The sequence below is a fragment of the Erythranthe guttata genome, chromosome 11 (genome assembly GCF_056151865.1).
Source record: "Erythranthe guttata isolate IM_541 chromosome 11, IM_541, whole genome shotgun sequence".
In the NCBI taxonomy this organism is placed as follows: Eukaryota; Viridiplantae; Streptophyta; class Magnoliopsida; order Lamiales; family Phrymaceae; genus Erythranthe; species Erythranthe guttata.
Window position 1 is genome coordinate 629,424 of NC_142543.1, and position 27,939 is coordinate 657,362.

At 34.5% G+C, this 27,939-nt stretch overlaps 7 protein-coding genes across 7 annotated transcripts; 3 read left to right on the forward strand and 4 right to left on the reverse strand.

Annotated features, from left to right (window-relative positions):
- Positions 1–24: 24 nt before the first annotated feature.
- On the reverse strand, positions 25–547 carry LOC105976744 (uncharacterized). Its single transcript, XM_088825344.1, has one exon. It carries the CDS (start codon positions 415–417, stop codon positions 271–273), a length of 147 nt encoding a protein of 48 aa, XP_088681470.1. The 5' UTR covers positions 418–547; the 3' UTR covers positions 25–270.
- A 1,167-nt stretch (positions 548–1,714) lies between these two features.
- LOC105976675 (cystathionine beta-lyase, chloroplastic) lies at positions 1,715–4,939 on the forward strand. The gene is made up of 13 exons (XM_013001930.2): positions 1,715–1,921; positions 2,187–2,337; positions 2,456–2,586; positions 2,709–2,779; positions 2,857–2,948; positions 3,082–3,169; positions 3,250–3,361; positions 3,456–3,552; positions 3,650–3,731; positions 3,840–3,957; positions 4,153–4,260; positions 4,349–4,451; positions 4,587–4,939. Exons 1-13 carry the CDS (start codon positions 1,853–1,855, stop codon positions 4,760–4,762), a joined length of 1,398 nt encoding a protein of 465 aa, XP_012857384.2. The 5' UTR covers positions 1,715–1,852; the 3' UTR covers positions 4,763–4,939.
- A 98-nt stretch (positions 4,940–5,037) lies between these two features.
- Positions 5,038–8,580, reverse strand: LOC105976676 (uncharacterized). The gene is made up of 8 exons (XM_013001931.2): positions 8,364–8,580; positions 7,551–7,613; positions 6,786–6,891; positions 6,383–6,565; positions 5,844–6,179; positions 5,593–5,670; positions 5,440–5,507; positions 5,038–5,327 (listed from the first exon to the last, which is right to left on the reverse strand). Exons 2-7 carry the CDS (start codon positions 7,599–7,601, stop codon positions 5,446–5,448), a joined length of 816 nt encoding a protein of 271 aa, XP_012857385.1. The 5' UTR covers positions 7,602–7,613; positions 8,364–8,580; the 3' UTR covers positions 5,038–5,327; positions 5,440–5,445.
- A 480-nt stretch (positions 8,581–9,060) lies between these two features.
- Positions 9,061–11,229, reverse strand: LOC105976770 (two-component response regulator ARR9). The gene is made up of 4 exons (XM_013002036.2): positions 10,692–11,229; positions 10,404–10,570; positions 9,590–9,660; positions 9,061–9,491 (listed from the first exon to the last, which is right to left on the reverse strand). The coding sequence occupies exons 1-4, from the start codon at positions 10,792–10,794 to the stop codon at positions 9,188–9,190; spliced, it is 645 nt and encodes a 214-aa protein (XP_012857490.2). The 5' UTR covers positions 10,795–11,229; the 3' UTR covers positions 9,061–9,187.
- A 5,257-nt stretch (positions 11,230–16,486) lies between these two features.
- Positions 16,487–22,661, forward strand: LOC105976633 (nonsense-mediated mRNA decay factor SMG7). The gene is made up of 8 exons (XM_013001885.2): positions 16,487–16,836; positions 17,695–17,850; positions 17,985–18,596; positions 18,690–18,812; positions 19,317–19,549; positions 19,669–21,550; positions 21,745–21,865; positions 22,078–22,661. Exons 2-6 carry the CDS (start codon positions 17,782–17,784, stop codon positions 21,521–21,523), a joined length of 2,892 nt encoding a protein of 963 aa, XP_012857339.2. The 5' UTR covers positions 16,487–16,836; positions 17,695–17,781; the 3' UTR covers positions 21,524–21,550; positions 21,745–21,865; positions 22,078–22,661.
- Positions 22,612–23,598, reverse strand: LOC105976634 (uncharacterized). Its single transcript, XM_013001886.2, has 4 exons — positions 23,517–23,598; positions 23,287–23,410; positions 23,107–23,179; positions 22,612–23,013 (listed from the first exon to the last, which is right to left on the reverse strand). Exons 1-4 carry the CDS (start codon positions 23,539–23,541, stop codon positions 22,765–22,767), a joined length of 471 nt encoding a protein of 156 aa, XP_012857340.1. The 5' UTR covers positions 23,542–23,598; the 3' UTR covers positions 22,612–22,764.
- Positions 23,599–23,879: 281 nt separating this feature from the next.
- On the forward strand, positions 23,880–27,511 carry LOC105976723 (Transmembrane amino acid transporter family protein). The gene is made up of 12 exons (XM_088825345.1): positions 23,880–24,698; positions 24,903–25,180; positions 25,279–25,493; positions 25,659–25,682; positions 25,779–25,959; positions 26,042–26,258; positions 26,361–26,496; positions 26,589–26,606; positions 26,716–26,863; positions 26,943–26,986; positions 27,105–27,167; positions 27,263–27,511. Exons 1-12 carry the CDS (start codon positions 24,478–24,480, stop codon positions 27,353–27,355), a joined length of 1,638 nt encoding a protein of 545 aa, XP_088681471.1. The 5' UTR covers positions 23,880–24,477; the 3' UTR covers positions 27,356–27,511.
- The last annotated feature ends 428 nt before the right edge of the window (positions 27,512–27,939 follow it).

The following is a 27,939-nucleotide window of genomic DNA, read 5'->3' on the forward strand; positions in this document are numbered from 1 at the left end:
TCAACAAACGAACGAAATCGCAGCTAGAAAACCAACATAATATACTCATTAAAAAATAAACAAGACAGAGTTGAGTTAGCATTGCAATTTCTATAGATCTAAGTATACATTACATAACATTTGTTTCTGATCTGAACAAAGAAATTAAGACAACTAAAATTCAGACACACAATCAAAAGAAAGAAAGGAAAACAATGTATGAAAAAACAAGTGGATCATCAACAAGCAAACAAGAACTAGTGATTGTAAAAAAAATCGTATCTTTGTTAATCAACCAGCACCGAAAGGACCGATATCACCAGTTCGAATCGAGCCCGCGATTTCATCGGCAACGATTAAGCAAGAAACCACCCAAGTACTCAATGCCATCCATATCATTCTTCCCACCCAAACTGTCATACTCCACCCCACTGCCATTTTTTCCTAAATCAAATCCTCCCAAAATTCTTTTTTTTCTTCTTCCCAATTATTCAAATGCTTCAATCAAATTAACCGAAAATCGAAAACCCACGTTGCCTGATCGACCTTCCAAGAAATCATCAATCAATTTAGTTTTTTTCCTTTTTTCTTTCTTCCTCACAAGTCAACCCAATATTTTCTCAGACATAAGATAAGGTTATGAACATAACAGATCAGTTTCAAGACAACAGCTTTTCCCACTTGATTCTCTTGTTTTCTTCATGAATCAAGAAGACAGCAGCAAATTTTCTTGATTTAAGAAATAACCCATTTCAAGATTTTCCATTTTCACCTACCTCTGTCACTGTGGCGGCAGCCCCACGAAGATATTTTCCCCAAATTTGAAGAAAAGTCAGCCGAACCAGAAATTCCTAAATTAATACAATATTTTTCATGCGTATTACTTTGGCAATGGGTTTTGAGTGTAGACAAAATTTGGTAGAAATTATGAACAAAGATCACAAAACGAGATGGCACGAGTCATCGTTCGTAGTAGCTCTTTTGTCTTATCTTCTCGTTTGAATATTGACTTCCATTTTTCTTTTCTTTTTTTTTTTTTCTTTTTTCTTAATTATTATTATGGCAAATTACCGCCAGCCCCTTGAAATAAGCTCAAATTATAAAAAATCCCCTCATGTTTGGATAATTACAACCATTCTCCTCAAATATGTATTATCATATGAAAAAGTCCCTTCTTCAATAGGTAAAGTTGACAACGGAAGGATAAACGTATAAGATAATACATAGTTCAGCGGTGCCCGTAATTTGCCCTTCTATTATCAAGAAAATTGAATTTGAATATATGCTAACTTGGTTTTTGTGACTTGAGCCGACATCATAAATTTCCACCCCTTGCCTCAGGGCTTGTCTTGGACAATACGAGGTTGAAATAAATTGTAAAACAGGCTCAAACGTTTGAGTTTGAGTTTAATTGAGTTTTCAAAATAAATTGTGTACGAGCCCTAGTCAAAACAATAGCTCCGAATGAAGTCGTAAAACGGGCTTTTAATATTTTTAACGAACAATTACGAATCAAGTATCAAATGATTTGACTTAATTTTTAGCCATAATCATAATACTAATGATTTTTTTTAAATAAATGAGATCATTGTCATGTGTAAGAATTCTAAACTCTAAACAACAATATTTCCAAGAAATAAAAGGAATTGTGAAAATGAATATAATGAAAAGAGGGGGTTATGTGCTCTTTATTTTAATTCTTAGGGAGCTTGTAGTAATTTATTATTATTTTGGGGGTGCAATTGCTATTTCTCCAAAAATACCTTGCCCTCAAAAACATTTCCAGCTCTTGACTGGTTCCATCAGACACACACAGATAGATACACATATACATACATATACAAACACCCCCAACGGTTCTCTTCAGCCGACAATGGCGGCATCTACTCTTTCTCTCAGATCATTCTTCACCCCTCTTTCTACTGACCTAACTGATCAACATGTAAGTAATTTCTCTACTATTTTCCGCATTAGGGTTTATAAATTTAAGGGTTTTGTTTGATTTGCGGAAAAAATCGCTGCTTTAGCTTAGGTTAGCGCCATGGGTATTCAATTTCATACTACAATTGGGGATGAATTTTCTGGCTCAGTGATTTTATAAAGTGAAATAATGATTAAATATATTTCATAATAAAACTGAAATATCATATTCATAATTTCATATCCATTGAATATTTTTCTAATACAAAACTGTTAATGGTTTTTAGGCTGTTCTGAACAGTAATCTTCCCTCGCATTTCGGGTGCAAATCGATAGCTCCGAAAAAGGGAAATTTGAAGTTAAATTGCTTGAGAAACAAAGAAATGGATGTCAGTAGATCGGCTGTGGTTGGCAGTAATGCCGACTGTGCTTCAATCGGTAAGTGCAGTTCAAAATGAATACAGTCTCGTTTCGACTAAACAAACAGTATTTCAAATTTCGAATATCGTTCGGTATTTAGTGAATAAGCGTAACCGTATTAATTAATCTATGGCAGAATCGGAGACCTTACGGACGAGTGACGAAGTGGAGCCGAGTGTTTCGACGATGTTGATGAATTTCGCCTCTGAGTTTGACCCTTATAGTGCATTGAGCACGCCTCTGTATCAAACAGCAACTTTCAAACAGGTCAATTTTCAATCCGACATGTTATTTTTTTTATTTGAGTCTTTTGGTTCAGTAATTGATGATTTGATGCTCTGTAACGAAGAAATCTCGTAATATTTTGTATACTTGTGACTATTTTGCAGCCTTCTGCAACAGAAAACGGGGCTTATGATTATACAAGAAGTGGGAATCCAACTCGGGATGTTCTAGAAAGGTCTCGAATTCACTTATTTTACATTGCTCGTTAATCGTTATAGCTGCAGATTTCAACTTTTCTTTCTTTGTTATTAGACTTCTTGCGAAGCTCGATAAAGCTGATCGAGCGTTATGCTTCACTAGTGGAATGGCCGCCTTGTCGGCAGTTACTCATCTTGTTCGAACGGGTATTTCACCTTTTTTCATCTTTTGATTTTTCATTTATTTGTGTCGGATATGAAGTCCTTGTTCGTAGCAATTTCGGTTTGTGTACTTAAAAATGATTACAGTTGTTTTGTTTACCGTTTTTCATCATGGCAGGTGAGGAAATAATTGCTGGAGACGACATATACGGTGGTTCTGATCGCTTGTTGTCGCAAGTAGTTCCGAAATCCGGAGTTGTGGTTAAGTTAGTAACTACTATTTTATTGTATTTTATTTACTGAAAAAATCTATTTTATTTTTCTGAATAATGTATTCATTGTGCAGGCGAGTGGATACAACAAATTTGGAAGAGGTTCGATCCGCCATTGGCCCATCTACAAAGCTTGTGTGGTTGGAAAGTCCGACGAACCCACGTCAACAGATTACCGATATTCGTGTTGGTCCTATTTAATTTATTAAAAATATATATTTTCTTCATAGGACTTGGCATTTATTTATTTAATATTTTTTTTTTTGTGATTGTCATTTAGAAAATAGCTGAGATGGCGCATGCTCATGGTGCACTCGTATTAGTGGATAATAGCATCATGTCTCCTGTATTGTGTCGACCATTGGAACTTGGAGCTGGTAATAATGGTTTATGTTCGATATTTTTTCTTGGTTCTCAGAAGAGAATATTATGTATGAATTATGATGTGAACAAAATATGTCAATAAATTTTCAGATATTGTGATGCACTCGGCTACTAAATTCATATCTGGTCACAGTGATCTCATGGCAGGTGCCCTTGCTATTAAGGGAGAAAGGTTTGACCGACGAATTTCAATATAACGAGCACTTGAATTCTGCATATATTCTTCCTTTAGCGCATAAACTGATTCGTAAATTTGTTTATTTCGTTTGTTGCTTATCAGTTTGGCGAAAGAGCTGTATTTCCTACAGAATGCAGAGGGCTCGGGTTTAGCTCCATTTGACTGTTGGCTCTGTTTAAGAGGCATCAAAACTATGGCCCTTCGTGTCGAAAAACAACAGGTATTTTGTCTGAACGTCTTTTTTTTTTTTTGTCGTCTAATCATGGTTTCTTGTAGTAACTACTGTCTATTTTCTCCCAAATTAATCACTTATTGACTTCATAAGATTGAAATAACAATTTATGGGATTTACCACTTAAAAAATTCCCATTTTTCCCCCATGTTTCGAGTCTTATAATATTTGACAAACGAGCAGGAAAACGCACAAAAAATTGCCGAATTTCTGTCATCTCATCCGCGAGTTCAAAAGGTCAACTATGCTGGCCTAACCAGTCATCCAGGACGATCATTACACTACTCTCAGGTAAACAAAAAATCACACCCGACTTTCATTTCATCGGATTAATCTCGACTTTATTATATATTAATTTATATATTCATCCTTGTTGCAGGCAACGGGTGCAGGGTCAGTGCTAAGTTTCTTAACAGGTTCATTAGCACTCTCTAAGCATATAGTCGAGACAACCAAGTATTTCACCATAACCGTCAGTTTTGGTATATTCTTCTTTCTTGCCCACGTATTATTTTGATGCGACAAACTATAACGTTTTTTCTTAATTCGAATTTGATATCATTAGATTATAGTTTTATGTTTTAGCTAATGGTTATTTGATTTGGTATTATTGGCAGGAAGTGTGAAATCACTCATCAGTTTGCCTTGCTTCATGTCTCATGCAAGTATACCTGCTGCTGTACGAGAAAGCAGAGGTTTGACTGAGGATCTTATCCGTATTTCTGTCGGAATCGAGGATGTCAATGATTTGATCGCTGATTTAGACAACGCCCTAAGAACGGGCCCCGCGTAATGCGAATATACTCTCATAATTTGAGTTGTAGGATATTTCATTTATATCCGGTATTTGGTTTTTTCCCAAATACTCGGAGAATGTTTGGAAGCATTTTAGGGATTTGTTTTCATTTCGTTTCGGGGGAATAATTTGAGAACGGAAGTAATGCTTAATGAGAAAGAATTTTTTTTTTAACTGTTTTGAAAAACTTTATAAATGAATATTCGTTTTGATGAAACAGGGGAAACAAAATCAAAATGCTATCAAACATTGCAAATATTAACAAAATCAAGTGAAGTTGCAAATCTCAAGTCGAAAAAAGGGAATATAATTCGACACTGTTTGCTCATGTCGAAAATTAATCCTGCTAATAATTACAGTTAATATCTAACTTGCAATGGTTTCTATTGTTCAACACAAGAATAATTGTCCAAAAAAAAACTAACATGGGCAAGCTTTTGCTTGCAATGTATTCCGACTTTATTCTACGACTAGAATGGGCATTAATCATGTCTAAATTATCAACTTCGATCACGGAAGCTTCTATAACTCTAGAACCTATTCACAGAACAAGCTGTTGGCCCTGCAACAACAATCACAAACAAAAATGTTCGATTTTATTATATATGTATATGTATGTATGCGTCTACGATTTGTGATACAATTATGTAAATAATTGAAAGTGAGAGGAGTACCATTATTTAATCACTGCCGAAGTCTTCATAGCTCAACCGCTCTGATATTGTGTCCATCCTCCTAATATCTGTATACATGTAAATCATAAACTATACCATTTTTTTTTTTTTCGATAATCAGAGACAATTTATCGTGTATGTCAAAAATGGTACCTTGTTCAACCCTGATATGAGGGTCTAGGAAGTTTGCATCTGTTCCCCGATATGGAGATCTCATATAGCTCTCTATATCTGAAGAGGTTAAGTTAAATACATCAATTCATATTGCACTTTCTTCTTGTCTCATAGAGCGCGTGTGTGTGTGTGCGCGCGCGCGTGTGTGTGTGTGTGTGTGTGTGTGTGTGTGTGAGAGAGAGAGAGAGAGAGAGAGAGAGAGAGAGAGAGAGAGAGAGAGAGAGAGAGACCGGTACTATTAGAAAAATCAGCTGTCAAATCCGATAAACTGAAGTTTCGAGGCATCTGTCCCACAAAACCAAAGGAGTTCATTTCAGGGTCAAAAATGTTCTCGTTGAGAGGTTGCGAACTGGACTCACCGCCATTGAAATGAGAAACCGATGCTTCTTCTCCCATTACATTACCACCAAACATAAAAGGGGAGTCGCCTGCATAATAACCCTCTGGTTTAATCATAACACCATTGGTGTAAACATTAGGTACAACACTAATAGCTTGGTGCATGTTTTCCGGCCCTATAGCTGGTCCCACATGTTGTGGAGCCTGGTAAGCCGAGTTGTTATGCACTGCCAAATGTAATAAAAAGTATTAAAACTCGGATAAAGTCAAAGAACCAAGAACATACAGCACATACGAGTAAAGCCATAAATGCCAACAGAATATACAGTCGAATAGTCCGGATATACATTATACAAACAACTAAGCAATGTGTATGTATACGAGTTATTTTCTATATGAAATTACCATTAGCATATCAAAGAGAACTTACTTGAATGAATCTGAGATCCATTAGACAAAGAAACGGAAGCAACTCCGGACTGGCATACTTGGTGAATTAGATCAACCTGTTTCTCAAGCAACTGATTAAATCGCAATATCTGGTCCTTCACTAACAGCCTCAGATGATATGCCCGGAAAAATTCCTGATTTTCCGTTTCAAGTTTTTGCCACACTGGAAGGAGAGCCAGATGTTAATGTCTGAATGATATAACGTGAATTACCAAGGGCGTCAATAACAAATCAATACTGAATATCTAAACCCAATTTTATGATATAATGTTGATTGTAGTCGTTTAAATTTTTTGTTTCCAACTACTTCATTGATTATAATACGCATGAAAGTAAACATTATATTAAAAAAGCAGATAGATGAAGACAGGAAATTTAATTACCAAGTTCAGTGAAACCAGGCTCGATTTCCGCCTGCTGTAACAAAGTGCTCACAACTTCCCTCTCACTCATGTAAAGCTGAAGACACCTTTCTATAAGATTTTGAACCTGATACCAGAAAGGAAGACAATATTAGCAGCAAATATATATAAATATAAAACAAAATCAATAAAAAGGCGGGAACGGAAAAGAAGGCTACAACTATTGAATACAATAAATGCAGCTCGAATGCGACAAATTTAGCTACAGAGAACCATCATTTATTGTATATGCCAGAGTAGGTGAATGGCTCAAAATGCTTTGATTAAACCAAGGTAAAAAGAATCCACCTCAATCAAAGAGTAATTTTAAGGAATTTGATATTCTTTATATAAATAAAAAATAGGACAAAACAGTGATTAAAGATTTTAGCATCACGGGAAAAAAGTAATTGTTGCACCATGAGAATACCTACACGAAACTTCTTTATGCAAACACGAGAAGGGATATGATTGTTCTCGTAGATCCAATGGGTTATAATGAAATGGAAGATCAGCTTCAGTTCGAGTTATCAGTCATAAGATTCTATCCTATCTCAAGTGTTTGAGGATTTCTTATCTTTTATAAACTTGACTATACTGAATGAACAATGTACAGTTCATCTACTTAATGATTTACAAAAGGTACAGTTCATGCCCTTCCTCCCAGTTTAAAAGATACAATTTATCATAATTGCAGAAAAAACGAGATATATAAATAATATATACACGCTAGAGTAGAAAACTTACCAACTGTATATCCTGTCGTGAGACTTTTCTTCTGACTTCTCCATTTGACATTTTGCAAGTTCCCTAAAAAGATAAGATTTATTTTAGAAGGCCAATTTATCACACCACAACAGGTAAGATACACGCTTCTCAGATTCGTAGTTGCTTATCAATGTATGTCCAATGCATAAACAGAAAGAATAGAGACAACGACGCGAACCACTTAATAAATGGTTTCAAGAAATGCATTCTCAGATTCTTGGAAGAGTACTTTCGATGTCAAGAAATGCATTCAAAACCGAAAGAATGGTTTCATCGTGAAAGGAAAGCTCAAATTTTATTCCAGCGCATTAGTTTCAATTTAAAACAGCTTGCTACAATCTAATCTTTCCGACAGCTTCTCGGAAACGACAAAACAAACATTTTACACACGTGTAATTCGTGTTTTCCGGACCGACATAAATACAATTCAAGACATAGTTATGTTCATGCCCCTCCCCTTCCGCCCTAAAAATTACGACCCCAAAAAATCCCATGAATCACTAGCAATTACATCATAGAAAATCAAATTATTATTGAATATCACACAGCCCTTCAATTTCAGCTGTGATCATCCCTGAAACAACCCAACCCACCACCCCACCGCCGCCGCCCAGAATTTCGACTTATCAGCGGCGTAGGGCAGGGAAAAATTGATCATTTTCAACAGGAAAATCACACATGCACGTAATTCAAGCAATTGCGCGACAAAAAGATAAAATGCAGCAAATAAACTTGAAACAATTACATGAAGAAGAAGAAAAAAAATGAATCTTTAATTTTGCAGAAGAATACCTAGGGTTTTTCAGACGGAGCTTTTGGTTCCGGTTGCAAATAGAGAGAGAATTCAGAGAGAGAAAGTGATGGGGCCGGGGGCCGCCGGGCTGCTTTAAATCATTAACCAGCCGCGTTTCAATATTTCCAGGTAGACTTTCGTTAATACCTAATCAGCGTACAACGCCTGCTCCCTAAGGTACAATACACTCATTAGGTTTACTGTACTGGCAGCGACAAACGCCAGATCATAACTAATTTCCTATTCTATTCTCAAATAAATGTACCACTATTTCTTCGAAACGTACAACTTTGTTATGCTCGTTTTGTTCTCAATTGGTTGGGTAAGTGGCATTTTGGTCCCAAACTTTAGTGTCGTTTGCACATTACCCCCTGAACTAATTTTTATTTACAATTTTTTACCTGAACTCGTAAACTGTTGGCACGGTGCCCTAAATTTGCCGGAATTGTTCAATTTTCACCGGAATCACACTCACATTAGTTGCACATGAGATATTTAAAGGTATAATTGTTAATTTATATCAAACTAAACCCTAGCCCTCTTATTCTCTTATAGGGTCTAAATGAGTCTAGTTGAAAGTATGACTGTTCAAGCTTTAAAAGTTGTGTTTGATCTGATATTATAAATAAACAACCGAGTCGCACGTAGTTAAGCTTCTAATCGAGCTCGAGCTAGAGCCAAATATGCATATCAACATTGAATACCAAATATAAATATGCCCAAATGCCATTATAGAAAATCAAACACCTCATATATATATATACATATACATTTTCTCCTTGTACTAACTACTCAAAAAAAAAAAAGGATGACGTGTCAGGCATTAATTGGACAAAACAGTAAGAGCACCATTGTATCTGGGCCTAGCTCTGTCTAGTGGAAGACCATCATCCATTGATTTCCTCTTATTATTATTATTATTGCTGTTGTGTTGCTGCAGAGATTGTTCTTCTGTCGGTAATCTGATTAAATCAGAATCTGATTGCTCAACTTTAAAATCATGTTCTTGATTTTCTTGAAAATGATTCTTGTTTTTCATCATCATAATCATATGTGGCTTCAGTTTATTCACATCTGTTAATCTCACTGGCTTCAGGAAAAATTCCTCTGCTCCTTCTTCCAAACATCTGTGTTCAAACAAAAAAAAAAATCAAACATTAATCATTTATAACAATATAAATAAATACCCTTTAATTTAATAAATACAAGATAATTAATTAATTACCTGGTGATTCTTGATTGCACATTCTCAGATGACATGATCACCACTGGTATGTTTTTCAGATATGAACATTCCTGTCAATTTTAAGGATATATTCAGCATGTAATTAACCATAAAAATCAAATATTTTTTTCATTTATTTATTGAAACTAAAATCGGAACAGCATGTAATTAACCATAAAAATCAAATCTTTACTTCATTTATTCATTGAAACTCAAATTGGAACTATAGATTTATGAGATTTAACCATAAAAATCAAATCTTTTTTTTTTTCATTTAAGCTCGGATAAGTAATTATTGTTGGCAATTTGTTTATCTCTCACACACAAACAAGAGAGAGATAATTACAATACCTTAATTTTAAGGTTGCCCTTGTTATATTCAGCATGTAATTAACCATAAAAATCAAATCTTTACTTCATTTATTCATTGAAACTCCAATTGGAACTGTAGATTTATGAGATTTATTAACCATAAAAATCAATTCTTGCTGGCAATTTGTTTCTCTCTCACACACAAACAAGAGAGAAAATTAGAATACCTTAATTTTAAGGTTGTGCTTGTTATATTCAGCATGTAATTAACCATAAAAATCAAATCTTTACTTCATGTATTTATTAAAAACTCAAATTGGAACTATAGATTTATGAGATTTACCATAAAAATCAATTCTTGCTGCCAATTTATTTCTCTCACACACAGACACACACAAACAAGAGAGAGAGAGAGAGAGAGAGAGAGAGAGAGAGAGAGAGAGAGAGAGAGAGAGAGAGAGAGAGAGAGAGAGAGAGAGAGAGCAGCAAGAAATTAGAATACCTTCATTTTCTTGAGCAAATCATAGCCAGTCATCCCAGGCATACAATAGTCTGTAATAACAAGATTAACTTCCACAGAAGTCTGATTAGAGCTGTGTTTCCTCTCACCATCTTCATCATGCCACCCAAGAAATTCCAGAGCTTTGCTACCAGAATCAACTGTAGTAACTGCCACAACCAAATTCAAGAATCCCAATTAAAAAATCAAAACCCCAATTACAAAAATCCACTGATTTCAAAAGAAAATCAAACCCCATTACTAAAAAAAATCAAGAAAGGCAAAAATTACCTTGGAAAGAAGAGATCTTGAGCAACCTCTCAATGAGTTTTCTGTCAATCAAGCTATCATCAACAGCAAGAACATGAAACTGAGAATCAGCAGCCACCCCCATTGCAATTAATTGATTATATGATTTCCTTAAGAAGGCCAAATTAAAGCAAAGATCTGATTTTTTTTCCAAGTTGCAGATGAACTGGGAGCTAAGAGAAATAATAAAAAAGGAATCTTGAACATGGCCTCATTTTCATTTCTTCTGTATCTATATCTATACTAATTCAACAAGGGTATATTTGACACACACAAATATTCTCTCTCTCTCTCTTACTCTACCATTTTCTTGTTTTCACAGGTGTCTTTTCTTTTTATCTTCCTCTCTCTCTCTCTCTCTCTCTCTCTCTCTCTCTCTCTAGAATTTGTAGTAAAAATTAATTGTGGTTAGGGACCCAAAAATCAGGATTAGATAGAGATAATGTCAGCAAATGTAGCCTTTATTCATAGTGAAATCATGTGCGTTTACCATATCTTTGAGCAGGTGGGGAAATTCTCCAAAGACACCCCAAATTTCTTTTGATCCTCTTTTTAGATTTGCTTCCCCACCACTCCCTATTGCAATTATTATTTACTTATTTTTAAATAAATTGTTTTGTCATTTTTTTCCATTTTAAATATTATTATATATTTATCATCTTATCCACTTAACATTAATAACTGTCTTTTCTTTGTTTAAAATTAAATGTAAATAGATTAGAGCAACTCTAACGAAGTTATTAAACGGGATATCAAAATTTTTAACCACTATTTTTAACTTCAATATAGTTGGTTGTATTCTGATATTTCATCTTTTGGGTGTAAAAAAATTACTTATTTATCAAATTAATTAGGCACATATTATTTGTTTAGTTTAATATAAATCACTTTCTTAATTGAACAAAATTTAAGTGCAGATAAATAATAAGATCTCATGATGTGACATTATTTCCAGAATCTACCAAACAATTAAATTTGAGTGTTTTTATTTAAATAAAAATAAATAAATAAATGGAACAATTGCTTATACAGATCAATATTTATATCAGGACCACAAAAGACTGTGACTGGTATATAATAATAAGGGACAAGATCCAAGATTGCAGATTTTTTCTTCAAAGGGTAAATTTCAAGAAAATTACTGTTAATTTTCTTGAAATAAAATATGATTTTTTTTTTTGAATTATTAAATTGCTTTATTTTACTATTTAAAATGGTGACGAATTTGATAGTAGCCCTTTTATTAGGACAGTGTCCCTCAGAATTTAGGACAATGGAATAAATCAAGAAACAAATAGATCCCTGCTAGATTTATGTCCACACATTAGGAACCTTACATATGTTAGCCAATCAAATTTCATCATTGTTTTGACCCTACATTAAATTTACTATAGATACTGACATTCTTCTGCGCTGCTAAATTTAATGATCATTAAAAATAAAATTTAAATTAAAAACATTTACTCCCTCCTTCCCCTATTAAGTGTCGTTTTTTGATTTGCACAAGGATTAAAAAGTTCAATAAATGTGTCTTGATTTTAGGTAAAATATATTAGAAAGACTAAAATAACCTTGATTATTTAATGATGTGATAAGAGAGAGTTAATATTTATAGTTGAATTAATAAGGTTTAAACAGGAAAAAATGCATTTAATGTAGTATTGGAAATCTAAAGTGACAGATAATATGGAACAAGAATATTTTTAAAAAGAGACAGTTATTATGGAACAGAGTAGACACGGCCTCGGGTCGGGTCGGACCCGCCGGGTCCGGGTACGAGTTTTAGAGGACCCGAAACCGACCCGCGGGGAGGCGGGTCCGGGTCCGGGGCGGGTCCAGTCGGTTCCGGGTCGGTTCCGGATCCGGTCCGGATTTTTTAATTTTGGCCAAAATGTAATGTGTGGGATTCCAAACCACTGAGACAAGGCTAATAATTGTGAAATTACTTGCAAGAAATATATATAACATAAACAAATAGTATAAAATGATTATAATAAATAATGTTAAAAAAATTGTTAATTATCATATTCATAATTATTAAATAATTTTAATTAAATTATTAACAAATATAATATAATATAATAATTGAAAGGACTTGAGATTAATCCATTTAAATCATAGGATTCGATTCTAATATTTGAATAAAATGTAAATGTAAAAAAAAGGATTAAATCATATGATCTACAATTTAATTCTTACATTTTTTAGAAATTAAACCAATTATTAAAAGAGAAATTACATCATAATATTTTGATTATACTAGTCATATATAATGTTATTTTGTAAAGTAAGAATATTAATTGAAATGAGATATAATCTATTTTTGTTAAAATAAACATCATTTATAGTTTTAAATAATCATCTTATGATAAAATACTCAATAATATTAATAAGTTCTTGTCAACAATAGAGGTTAATCGATTTAAATTAATTGAAATGAGTTATAATCTATTTTTTTTAAATAAACATATTATTTTATTTTTCATTCGATTTTTTCACGCTATCGATTTTAATAATATAAGTGAATTTGTAATAAGTCAACACATTTGTTTATATATTGAATTGATTCAATACTTTATATTTTTCATAGTGGAGATTATATTGATATAGTAATTAATAATAGGTGTTTTGAAGTATTGAACCGTGATTATATATATATATATATATATATATATATATATATATATATATATATATATATATATATATATATATATATATATATATATATATATATATATATATATATATATATATATTAAAGTTTCTTATATTGCATTTGCTAATTATTTTAAGGCGCAATGGTCTTAAAGACCAACTATCTCCAAGTTCAGAAATTTTCAAATCCAATATCGGGAAAACGAATGTGACATGAATTAATATGTTTGCGTGAAATAAGGCGCAATGGTCTGAAAGACCAACGGTCTCCAAGTTCGGAAATTTTCAATGCCCTTGCCATGTGTCAAAACGGATCGAAGGTGTGGGTCCGCTGAATGGGCCCGGTGATTATAGGAGTAAAAAAGTGGTGCTCTAATTGGATTTTTCTCTTAATGGGGCCTTTATCGGGCCAATCGGGTTTAATGTTCAATTGGGCACGATTTTTAAATGAAAAACACTTAACTATGTTCATATGAGTTGTTGAAATGATTTCTTAAGTAAGATGCATTGAACCTTCCTAGGTGGGGCTATTTGTTTAAGAGATATGCTTTGTGCATGAAATCTACCTTAATTAATAATTATATATATTAATTGACTTCATTATCTTCAACATTTTTTTAATCATATTATTATATTCTACATATTAAATAAAATATGATAATATTTTAATCCAGCTTGTAAAACAATAATATAGTCAAATATACACTTGTCTTCCAACAAAATAATCCAATTAATTCAAAATAATATTAGAAATAAATAATAAATAAAGAAATAAATAAAAATAATAATCATGCACACCACCAAAAAGAGGGAAAATGAAGGGGAAATAAAAAGAGAAACATACTCCATGTACAGTTGCTTTCTTTCTTTTATTGAAAGTAAATCAATTCTTCAATCACAAATTAACACAACTTTTATTGTTAAATACTCCATCCATTTTTAAATAGGTGTCGTTTTTTTATATCAGCACAAACTTTAAGAAACTCAATAAATAAATATTTCTTGATTTTAGGAGAATATATATTGTTAGACCAAAATACCCTTGTTTACTACTTAATTCAGAGAAAGTATTCGAGAGTTAATAAGGGCATAATTAATAAATATGTAATGAATGCAGTATTTGAATTTCTGAATTTCTAAAATAACAGATAATACGAAGTGAATGTAACAGAGGAAGTACAATTTAGTTGATTTACAAAAAAAAAAAAAAGTGGTACATAGTAATAACAAATTTTAATTGTGCATATTATTATGATTGAATTTTATTATTGTTTGAAGAAGAGTTAAATGAGATGGTCCCAAAAACTCACATTCCAATGAAGGATTTGGTCTTAAAAACGAAGGATTCTTGCCGGGTATTGTGGGTCATCTCACCTTTCACTAAAGAACATGCCCCAAAAAATAGAAAAGATAAAAAATAAATATTTAATTGTAATTCATATTTTCTTAACGATGAAATAATATATATAAAAAAAAGTTTATTCAAATATTCGAAACACAAATGTATAAGTGGTTGGGCAGATATGATATTCGATATTCAGCAAAATTGGGTGGTCGGGTTGGATAAGTAATCGGCCGATAATTGCCCGACCCAACCCATGTTCAGCCCTAACTGCAAGACCTCTTCTTATTCATCGTGACTTCCATTTATGATTTGTGCGGTTATTTTTGTACAAAATTCAACTTAGGCTCGGGTTAAGTAGTAATAATGAACATTATGAGAACAATAATTGAATGATTTAATATTGATTTAAGTATAATTTGTACCCCTTGGAAGAGATGTTGGGGCAAATGTTGTCTCTAACAAGTATTAAGGAGCACTTTCTATGTTACACACATGTGATAATTATTTTATTTAACAAAATTGAAAATTCCGAACATTTAATAGTGGTTATAAGAATAATTAATTTTAATGTGTTATGATTATATTAATGAGGTATCATGGGCTTAATTGTATTATGGGCTTAATTTTATATTATGGGCTTTATTGTATTATGGGCGTTTTGTAACGAACCATTTACTTTTGTATGTATAAAGCCCATTTGTTAAAATTTGTTTGACCTCGATTTAGTAACATAACGAACAAATTAAACACTTATTTTTTTTAAAAAATAAAAAAATAAATTAAGGTTGGTTCAAATTCAATTTATAAAATACATAAATATAAACTAGCTATATACGACCAGTTCGATTTAGAGAAATATTGAGAAGTAGATCGAATTTGGTCAAATAATATCTCGTGCTTTTGCTTCACTAACTAGGCTACCCTGCACCAAAAGTGATTCAAAATAAACTTAGAATACCTTTGATGAGGGAATTACTAATATTTTGGTAAAGATCGATAGTAATAGTGGTTATAGCTTGATGGGGTCAGATCGGCAAGTTTGGGACAAATTTCCTCTAAAGTTGGGCATTCAATAATAAGTAAAGTGGGCCATGATAAATAAGGGGATTTGTGGGGCCGAAAAACCCATTAACGTAAGTTATAGACCACAAAGAGCTTGCAGTTTAAACAAGATGAGCTCGCTATCAGAAAAAGCGCCAAAAGAAGAGTTCGTCGGAAATGTTGAAGGGCACCAAGGAAATGAAGATTCGGAGGAAATCAAAGGTGTGGTACGTGGCGAGTTGACGAAGAGCCGTTAGAAGAGCAAGACGTGAGATTATAATGATTAGAAAAGTAAATCAAGCAATATAAATCTCGATATTCCGATCGTTAGATTGTCTTCGCCGGTCATAGTTCCGACGTTACGTGATCTTTCCCAACAATCAAGTGAGACGTAATTTGGAAGAATGTCTTGAGGGTACAGATTCTACACCATAATTACTTTCGATACCCCTGTATTTAACAATTAAAAGATGATTGTGGTAAGTTGTATTAAAAAAAACATGATTAATGCTCTTCTTAATTGATCAGATAATCCGTAACTACTCAAAGTGCATTGAATAAAATTAGTTCGAAAAATTGTTTTTAAATATTTATAAATCAGTAAATATATTTACAATCTTGAAAAATTCAATCACTCAATAGTAATATTATAGTATACTGTATACTACATAGAGAAACATAAGAAAATCAAAAAATAGAATTAATAAAAATTCACTATAAAATAAAATCATTGGTTCGATTATTTTCACACTTGGAAAAAAAATAAAAAATAGAATTAATAAATGCAATTAAAAAAAGCAAAAAACACCAAAGAGTCATCCCCATTTCTTCGTCTCTTTCTGCCACAAAAATCATCCGCTTCTATTCTTCTTCTTCGATTCCTCGTCAGAATTAATGGCATCCGAAAACCCTTGTTATTTTTTGTTTTTCAGCTGAGAATAAAAGAAGACCCGTAAAATTGAATCCCCTAATTAGAAACCCTAGCCCAGATTCTGTTTGTCTGCATGTTTATGTATTGAATTGGGGGTAATCAAGTGCGCTCCTGTTCGGATCTTTGCAGATCTGGTGCTGTTTTTTGTTGGGGTAAGTTCCTTTTGGTTTATTTTTTTTCTTTTAATTTATGTTTTGTTTCTTGATTTCTCGTTTCTTATTGGAAGATTATGTTTGGATTTTCTCGTTTTGTTGATTGTATGAAGTCGGTTGATTTTAGGGTTTTGAATTCGTTGACTTATATGTGTTAATTCCTGTGATTGAATTTGATATTCTTTTTTTCTGTTAGTTTTCTGAAGTTCTGCGCGGTTTGAATTTTTCCTATTGCTTTTCTTTTTTCACATGTCGGTGGATTGATTTTAGGGTTGAAATGGCGTGTTTTTGTAGGACAGTTGTTTTGTGAATTTGTTGATCTCAAAACTGAATGAGCACATATGTTTGTTTCTTGTGGGGTGTAATGACTGAATGGGTTCAATATTACAATTGTTTTGGAATTAAAATCTTTGCTCGATTGTTTTTCTTTCAACTCAATCTATAGGAAGTCTTGATTAGCGCAGTTACATGGACAAATATGTGGATATTTTGTCATTTACGCCCCTGTTTGAGTCTCCAGCTGTAAAGATACATTGGATAACGGCTAGTCGCATTTAAACATATAGTTACTTAATCATTGGAACCCGTATATATTTTGGCTATTGGTTTATGAAAGGTAGAATTAAATGCGTTAGGTATCTGCCAGAAATCGAAATAGCAGTTTGTAACTTTGTATTCACATTTTTGGAGTTACTGCGATAAGTTTTGGCTTTATTCCGTTTACTTTCTGTGTTTCAACTTTATTTCATATTTAGTTTACGCTTGTCTTTTTGGTGCACGTGGAGCAGAATGGCTATATACAGTTTTTTCTTTATTCTTCTGTCAATTTTCATATCTAATTAAAAGTTAATGCCACAGGCAGTTTCTTGTGGATTAAATGTTGTATGTTTCTGCGGCAGCAGCATATTGTGGACTTCATTTTTGTGAGACTTCGTTTAATGGAAGATGACCATGCTGATGGATAACAACATAGAAAATTCCTCAAGAGAGCGTGTGCAGCGCCTCTTAGACAAGGTGTGTTATCGTGAAGTTCCATTTTATGGTGGATTATTCTATGCTGACACTCTGCATGTTGATCCGCTATCTTTGTGCTTTCTTAGAAACTCAACATACTGTCTGTTCTGTTGTATGATTTTCTCTTGGTGTAGAATACTGAGTTGGAAAACAAAAGAAGGAAAGCAGCACAAGCCAGAATCCCATCAGATCCTAACACATGGCAAAATATGCGTGAAAATTATGAGGCCATTGTCCTTGAAGACCATGCCTTTTCTGAACAACATGAGGTGGAATATGCTCTGTGGCAATTGCACTATAGGAGGATTGAGGAGCTAAGGGCACTCTTTAATGCAGCTCTAGCTTCAGCAGGATCAGTTGCATCCCAAAATGGGAAAGGTTCAGTTCGTACTGGACCGGACCGACTTTCAAAGATCCGTTTACAGTTTAAGACCTTTCTTTCCGAGGCTACTGGATTTTATCACGATCTGATGTTAAAAATACAAGCAAAGTATGGTCTGCCATTGGGATTTCTTTCTGACGATCAAGACAGTCAGATTCCGATGTCAAAAGATGGAAATAAATCTTCTGATGTGAAAAAAGGCATGATATCCTGTCATCGATGTCTGATTTATCTGGGGGATCTTGCTCGTTACAAAAGCTTATATGGAGAAGGGGATGCTAAAGCTCGGGATTTTGCTGCTGCTTCAAGTTATTATATGCATGCTTCTTCCCTTTGGCCTTCAAGTGGCAATCCACATCATCAGGTGCATTTTTTGACTTATTCCTATTAGCTTTTATTTGACTTGATTTTTGTTTCTGGGTTATCTAACTTGGAAGTTATCCTCAACAATTTTCAGCTTGCTATACTAGCTGGATATTCGAACGATGAACTTCTGTCGGTTTATCGTTATTTTCGAAGTCTAGCAGTTGAGAATCCTTTCATTACTGCAAGAGACAACTTGATTATTGCATTTGAGAAGGTAAACTCAGTACTAAAGAACTGCAAATGCATAAAGTGCATTAGACTTGTATCCTATAATTCAAGTCTTGATGCTTATAAATTGCTCTTTGCCCCGTTACTGGTCATTATTTTTTGCCTATATCTGCAAAGCATATATTTAGCATAAAACCAGCCAGCCAAAACCCCAGTTTTAATTTTGGTTTGGTACAATTAGGGAGGTACAAATCAAACTATTAACTGCAAGTGTGCGAATCATGCATTTTAAGCTAATATCTCTGATCTTAATCAACGTTTCTTTTTATTCCTTTCTGCCACATTGAAATTGTTTTTGCAAGGATATTGGTCGATGATTTTTTCTTGGGTGTTAGTGAATGATAATTGCTGACTGTTTATTCACTAAGCAGTTGGGTATTTTTGAGCATTATGTTTTTTTGAAAGACAATGCGATGGATGCAATAAAACGAACATGACTCCTTTATGTTGTCAACTGCAACTAAACATATGTTTTCCCTTCGCTGCGCAGAACCGTCATTATTATTCTCAGTTGGTTGGTGATGCCAAAGCTGCTACAGTGAAGACGACACCTTCAAGGGTGAATGGGAGATCAAGAGGCAAGGGGGAAACAAGGCCTTCCCTCAAAGAAAATAAGGTGGAAGCTAGTGCAGTCAAGGAGGGTGCTTCAAGTAAATTTGAACTCTTTAGAGTCTTTATGACACGATTTGTTAGGCTGAACGGCATTCTCTTTTCACGTACAAGGTTTGTTCTGATTTCAATAGTATTAGAAGATTGAACTGCAATTTGATCATTTTTGACTGATACAACTAACATCAAAATGGTAACCGTTTACTGATATTTCTTCTCATGGTTTAATTCAGCCTGGAAACTTTTGATGAAGTGTTCTCAATGGTTAAAAAGGATTTATTGGAGCTTCTTCCTTCTGGTCCAGATGAGGAGTTCAACTTTGGTTCAGCTGCTGCTGAGTGCAGACTTGCAATTGTCAGGATGGTCGCTGTTCTAATATTTACTGTACATAATGTCAATAGGGAAATTGAAAACCAATCATATGCCGATATTCTACAGCGTCCAGTCCTGCTTCAGAATGCTTTTACTGCGACATTTGAATTTATGGGCTGCATTCTTGAACGATGCAACAACTTGAAAGATCCCTCATCAAGCTTTTTTCTGCCTGGAATTATGGTTTTTGTTGAATGGTTGGCCTGTCACCAGGAGGTTGCAATTGGCAGTGAACTGGAAGAGAAACAAGTAAATGCAAGAACCTTTTTCTGGAAGAGATGTATCTCTTTTCTAAACAAGCTTTTATCAAGTGGGTGTATCTGTATTAGTGAAGATGAAGACGAAACATGTTTTTCTAATATGAGCAAGTATGATGAGAGTGAGACTGCAAATCGTCTTGCATTACATGAAGACTTTGAATTGAGAGGGTTTCTTCCTCTTCTTCCTGCCCAGCTCATCCTTGATTTTTCAAGGAAAAACTCATTTGGAGGCAATAAAGAAAAGATGGCTCGCGCTCAGCGGATTATTGCAGCTGGAAAGGCTCTTGCTAACATCGTCCGAATTGGTCAGGAGGGAGTGTATTTCGACGGTAAACTGAAAATATTTGTTTTTGGTGTTGAACCTCAGACACCTGATGATTATGTGCTCACTAGTCATTTGGAACCCAATTTGAGTGTCGTGTCAGACATTTCAAAGACAGATGTTGGCAGAGAAGCTGAGGACGAGGACGATGAGGTCATTGTTTTTAAGCCATCCACTACTGAGAAGCATGTGGATGATTTCTCTTCAAAATTGGCTTCTTCAGAGGTTCTTGCTTCTGTTGGTGGGACTTTTGGGAATGAAAGTGGGGTATTCTCTGTTGCACATGGTAACTTCCTATTGCAGGGTCCATTAAATGCAAGCTTGAAACCACTTGCAACCGGTACCGACACTTTTGCTAATGGCACTTCTCAATATCTGCACCCTGTCCAGCCCAGCATGTCAAAATGGCCGGTAGAACAAGTACCAATTGTGAATGGTTTGGCCCACTTGAATATGATGGAAAATGGATCTTTGATGAAGTCTGAGCTGCAAGATAAGTTTGGAGTTTCTCAACCGGCTTCACATTCTGTGCCCTACCCCCATTTTGTAAATAATGGGATCAGCCATAATTATCCGATTCAGATCTCACAAGGCTCGATTATGTCATCTGGAGCATCTTCTGGCCTATCTGTGAGACCCTTTTCTGTCATGCCACCACCAGGCTTGAAGAAGAATCCAGTGAGTCGACCTGTTAGGCACTTTGGTCCACCACCTGGTTTTAGTACCGTTCCTTCTAAAGTTGTGGATGAGCCATTGTACAGCACGGCCTTGAATACCGAAAATCTCATGATTCCGCAGATCGATGATTATAGCTGGCTAGATGGATACCAGTTGTCTACATCAAATCAAAGTGTTGGATTCACTAATTCAATCAATCAAGTGGGCCCCAATTTACCTTCTGCGAGCAAGAGCAATGAGCCAATGGGGGTAGCGGCTTTCCCTTTCCCTGGGAAGCAAGTCTCAACGGTGCCAGTCCAGAGTGAGAACCTGAACGGCTGGCAGAGCAACCATTACTTTTTTGAACATATGAAGGAGCAGGAGCAACCATTCCAGAACGGAAACCAACAACAGTCTGTCGGGCCTCCGCAGCAGTATAATGGACAGCCTCTCAGGGAAGGTCGTTTCTTTGTGTGATGATTCAAAGAGGATTGATGCCAAAAGGTAATCTCTCTATGTTCTTTGTGTAATGTATTTTTCTACTTTATATTGGTCAGAAAAAAAACCCTTTTTACTATGAGTTGTTGTCTTGTTGAAATCATGCTATCAAGTAGTTGACTCATTTTAAGGTATTTTCTACCTGAATATCTTTTCCACTATGTTTTTCCTGTATTGAGGCTGTCACTTATTTACTGCAGCCAATATCCATGGCGGGGGGCTATTATGTCAATTATCGTTGTTGAGGAGTGGCCGATGTTATTAAGTTTTTAATGGAGCATCGTTGGTCTGGGAGTATTGCAGGCACCTGCTGTTGAATAGGTCGGTCTCTCTCTCTCTCTAGTAGTTCATCATCTCAAAACTTCCGAGTGGCACATGATTTGTTCGAGGAGAACGAAATGAACTATTTAGGCTGTTACTGCACTTAATTTCTAATGGATCTCGTATTTTGCAATCTTGTTTGCAGTTGTCGAATTAATTTGTTTGCATACTAGTTTAACAAGTGAAACTGTGTTTTCCATTGCCCTATGCAGCTTGTGCCGAGCTTTACCAGATTGGTTGGATGAAGATAATGATTTCAATAGGTGAAAGTACGTGGAAACTTTATAAACTGGACTGCGTATTTGCCTTGTCTGGTTTGCCAAGTGATTCTTGAGGGATATCGGATTGTGGCGGACAGTGATGCGTATCTGTAAGGAATTTGAAAACAAGTGTTAGAGAAAGAAAAGCCTTTTTATTACAACACCTCTTACGGCTGGTGGAGGTTTTTCATCTGAAACCTTTGTGTAGTAGTGTCTGCCATGACAAGATTCAAAAGCTTAAAATTTCTGTGATGCAACTCTTTGCAGTTGTATCTCAACAAGTTCGAGTGGAATTTGCTTGAGTCGTTTTTTTTTTTCAATGTTAAAATAAGTATGCGATTATGGACGCAATTAGGTATTTCGACTTTTTCGTGGTTGATGTTTTCTTTTTGTTGTTGAATGTTTGAAATACTTTTGCGATGATGATGCTTTTATCGGTTAGGTTTTGGCATTGGTCTTCTTACGAAATCGAGTCTATGTAATGAGTTACTTCAACGACAAGTATAATAACATAATACACCGAGGTTTGTATCTAATATTTTCGTAAATGTTATATAGATTTCAAAGATATATATATAAGCCAAATCATCAATCAAGACATAATTTTTCAGCAATAAGGAGAAAAAAGAGTGGTATAACTTAGATCTTATTGAACTTGGCAAGAAGAAAAACGGTGGCAGAAGTAACGAGAGGGATGAAAGCTTTGTTCGGGATTAGATTAGGAACCAAACGTTGCTTGATGAACAAGGCAGTTGCAGGCACCCCATATAGGTAGAATAACATGTCTTTTGCACCAACATTTGTAACACCTGTATCAAGAATCACTTGTTGAAGGATCTTTTGAAATTCTTCTTTGGTTAGTGATTTTCCTTTGCCTTGGTGATGTTTCTGAACAAATAAATATAATAAATTGGAGACGAAAAAAATCTGCATCTTGATCGGTAAATAAGTACATATAGTTTCGGATTGATAGTTAGTTACTTTGTATGCATGCTCGAGTGTGCTGGTCTTTGGCACACGAAATTGAGTGCTACCAAGGGTTTTGTTAATGTCTCTGGAAAAAAAAACGAGTTACAACAAAAAGAAAATATGTTTCTAATTTCCATAAATAGCTATCTTTTTTTCGTACGTAAACTAAAAAATGAATTATGTAAAATATACTCGACGGTTTGGCAAACGGCATGGCAGAAGTCTGCTGAGTTCCAATCGTTAGTGTTTACGAAGTATCTATCATAGCATTCTTCGATTACAGGCCCGATTTCCATGCCCTTCTTCTCCTCTTTTGCTGCAAAATAAGAGTTCAAACATAAATAACACAATTTGTGATTAATTTCATGAGTTAATGTATGTATTTGTGCATGAACTATGCAAGTATGGAAGAAATGAAGTACCAAATTTATTGAGGGATTGGCCCATAATTAGAAAAACTTGGCAAAGATGAATTTAGAAGATTGAGGGTTGTTTCTTTTGTTTTCAAAGTTTTGGCTTTTGAGTCTATTTGTTGAGATTTGGAAGAGTATATTAAAATAGATAGTTTTAACACCAAACAAGGAATATATTTTCTTTTTTTTCTTTTGATGATAGGTTAAGAAAGGAATAACTATGGGACTGAAGAAAGTGAAAACTCGGTAGAAGTTTATCGTAAAATTATGCTGTCTAAAGGTTTTCCTTCGTCGCTCTTCGAAACTGGATCTCTTTCCTCCTTTTTCTTTTGCTTTATTCTTCTTTTACGTCTTTGTTTCTTCATTTTCGTTGTTCTGGTTTGCTTCGTTTGTATTGATTCAGGAGTTTTTGTTCCTTGCGTCTTTTCGTTCGTTTTTTGAAGAAAAATAACTGAAAGTTGAATTTTGAATTGTAAGTGACAACGAATAGGAAAAATAGAGAGAAAATGAGGAGATAGAGAAAAGAAAGAAGAAAGAGAAATAGAAAAAAAAATACAATAAGGACCTTATAGGGACTCATCTGGATGTTAAACTTCTGAAATGGGGCCTGATAATGTTTTCGGAAACTATATGGGCATGCATGGAAAATATTTTCTGACCAGTTGTGTAAATAGCGTAAATACAAAGGGCACAACTGCAAAATCAGAAATTATCACCTAATAGTCATTCTCCCTCTCTCAGGCCTCAGCCACCCGTACAAGAGCCTTTCTCTCTCCTCTCTCTCCTCTCTCTCTCTCTCTCTCACACAGACACACAGTTTGTTAGATAAGACATCTTAAATCCACGTGTTAACTGCATGCCGAGCAAAAATCGCCCTCCATTTTTCTTTTTCTTCTTCTGTTCATGATTTACCTGTGATTGAAACCGGCTCTCGAATTCCACTATCTAGAATATAATCAAGCCTCGAGAAATGGCGGCGGAGAAGAATAGGTATTCGTCGGAGTATTTCCTGGAAGACGGTGAATATGGCTGTGACAGTAGCTCGGAGGTGGCGGCGGGGGAAGGCGGCGGCATTGAAGAAGATGAAGAAGAAGACGATGATTACGAGACGATGGGTTCTGTTGATAATGAAGGTGGTGGTGGAGGCTCCCCTTCTTCCTTAACTTCACAGCAATGGCCTCAGAGTATCAGGTAAATCAGCCTTGATTATGGATTAGGGTTTTAATTTGGGGGTTTTTTACCCGGTGCATTTATATATGTATAACTTGTGTACATATATGTATATATACTTTTTTCCTGAGCTCCATACATATGCAAATCTCAAAAAAAAAAAATGCAAATTAGTAATATTGTCTCTATCTTACAGCTTCCTATAAGCATATAATTTCCTTGCAGAGAAACAACCGATATATATTCGATAGCTGCATCGCCAAACTTTGGGGGACTCCTACGAATATCCGGTGCTGGTTCGTTAATCGGTAGCCAGCATTTCTTGGAGGGTAATGTAAGAGCGCCCTTCCTTTCCGATTACAAGAAGGGGTACGTGGGCCATGACATCGAGAAAACTAGAGCACATTCCATATTCTCGAATAAATCTTCGTTCCTAAAGCCGCAGCCCACAGGAGAATATCCTATTACCTACGGGTGTAGCGTTGTTCAAACCGTATTTAATTGTGAGCTATATATAATAAGATCACGAAATTCAATTCTTCTACAGCTTCTTTTTTTGTTTTGTGTTTGTAATATTGGTGGTTATACTGTTATGGTGAAGGTATTAATGTTATGGCTGGTGTCGGGCTGCTTTCGACACCGTACACGGTTAAACAAGGTGGATGGGCTAGTCTGCTTATTCTTGTTCTGTTTGCATCTGTGTGCTGTTACACGGCAACTCTTATGAGACGTTGCTTCGAAAGCAGAGAAGGTATTTTGACGTTTCCCGATATGGGAGAAGCAGCTTTCGGTAAATGGGGACGTATTTTCATTTCAGTAAGTTGATACATATATACATATATACATATAACTTGTTTAAATTTTCTTGCGATTGGACAATCGTAGGCACACACTCTTCTTGTTAGAACAGAGTAGGAAAAAAAAGTTTGATGATGCTGGTTTGTGTTGTACTAAAAATTGATCTTGTTTTTAATGTTGCAGATAATATTGTACGCAGAATTATACGTAAGCATATAGTCTTTTTGCTCGATTCTTCGGCAGATTGGTTTGCCTTATATTTTACTCGTGTCCGTTTTTTTTAACCTGCGATCGATAATGCAGACATCTTGTGTGGAGTTCATCATCTTGGAAGGAGACAATCTTACCACAATATTTCCCGGAACATCGTTAAATATATTTGGCTACGAACTAGATTCCATGCATTTATTCGCAATTATCGCTGTTCTCGTCATTTTACCAACTGTCTTGCTGAAAGATCTTCGCTTGATTTCTTATCTTTCAGGTTCTTTACAGTACTCAGCTTCTCCTTCTTCGTCGTCACACTCTTATTTTACTGTAATATTTGAAGGTTTTTTTTTTGGCAGCTAGTGGAGTACTTGCAACAGTTATTGTAGTTATATGTTTACTTTTTATCGGCACCACAGAAGTTGGATATCATCAAAGTGGCAAACTCGTAAATTGGAGAGGTATTCCTTTTTCCATCGGTGTCTATGGGTACTGCTACTCGGGACACTCGGTTTTTCCCAATATTTACCAATCAATGGCTGATAAAACCAAATTCACTAAAGCACTACTTATATGGTACGGAAATTAAAATCCTTATTTCGTGCATTTTGTATATATATACACACACACACATACATACACACAATGAATCTTTGGAAATTTTGATTTTCCGTGCAGTTTCCTCATTTGTGTGGCGCTCTATGGTAGTGCTGCGACTATGGGATTTCTTATGTTCGGTGAAAGCACACAATCGCAAATTACTTTGAATTTACCTCCGCATACAATCGGTTCCAAAATTGCACTATGGACAACAGTGAGTACCAAATATCTACAGCAGAATATTGCATGAATACTCGATAATACACGATATTGATATTGATCGCTTTGCTCATGTATCTTTTTCAGGTTATCAACCCACTTAGCAAATATCCTTCTCGAGATTTACGTACTTTCTTCCTATAAGTATACTGTTAAAATGTTATAATTTTGCATTTGTTATATAGTAATTATTCTTTTTCCTTAGCTGAAAATTAAGTATGCGCTGTTAATGAATCCACTAGCCAGAAGCATGGAGGAGCTGCTGCCGACTAACTTGTCTAATAATTATTGGTGCTTTCTTTTTATTCGGACTGCTCTTGTAATATCTTCCCTCGTTGTCGCTTTTCTTCTTCCGTTTTTCGGTATGTGTTTCTTTCGACATAGATCATACATTAAATAATGCAATTAGACAAGATTTATTATTAAATGTTTTTTTTGCAGGAACTGTGATGTCTCTGATTGGTTCTCTCTTCAGTATTCTTATGGTAATCTCTGATTGGTTCTCAATTTTTATTTTCTTTTAATTCTCTTTGGTTTAAGTTTCTTGAATATTATGATGATATATAATATATATATATATATACACGTGGGATTTCCACGCAGGCTATAATACTACCGACTGCGTGTTTTTTGAGAATTTTGTGGAAGCACACCTCGTCGGTGCAGGTATACTACTTGAAAATTACACAACAGAAAAATGCTTTAATATTTGTTCGTCGTTAGCATACCGACGTATTCGTTATTTATTTGGATATTTGCAGATTGTGGTGTGCATTGGGATTATTGCATTGGGCAGTGTCAGCTTAGTTTTGGGAACTTGCAGTTCATTGTTAGAACTTGCAAAGAAATACTGATGATATGTTGTACTAATACTCTCATTTTTGGATAATTAATTGAATTAAATAGCTGCATTTGAATTATATTCTTGAATATTTTGGAGAGGGATGCTAGATTACCTGTTTATTATATTTTGATTTCATTTTGTATTTATTAAATCTGTAATTTATTTATTTACCTATTGTTAGGTCCGGTGGATGCAAAATCCAAAACACAAACGATTTTGTTTCGATGATCACCATGATCAGCATCTCGTGCTGATTACGTGTCGTAAAATGACTAATTTAATCTTTTTGGGTTTGATGAAAGTGGAAATACATAAAAACGTATATAACGAGAATAGGAAGACAGTAAAATCAACAATACAAGAGAGACAATTCGTAGAGAGATTTTATAAATTATTGCAATAATCTAATATTTTTTTGATTTTTTATCACTCAAATGTATATATGTATATATATAATTTGATTTTTGAATACTTTAATACTCAAATATATGGTATAAAATATATTTATTCGTATAGGGTCAATAAATTATTCTCTGAAAAATTATTTAATTTCAATTTTTTTTAATATTTGTTAACCCAAAATATTATCGTAAT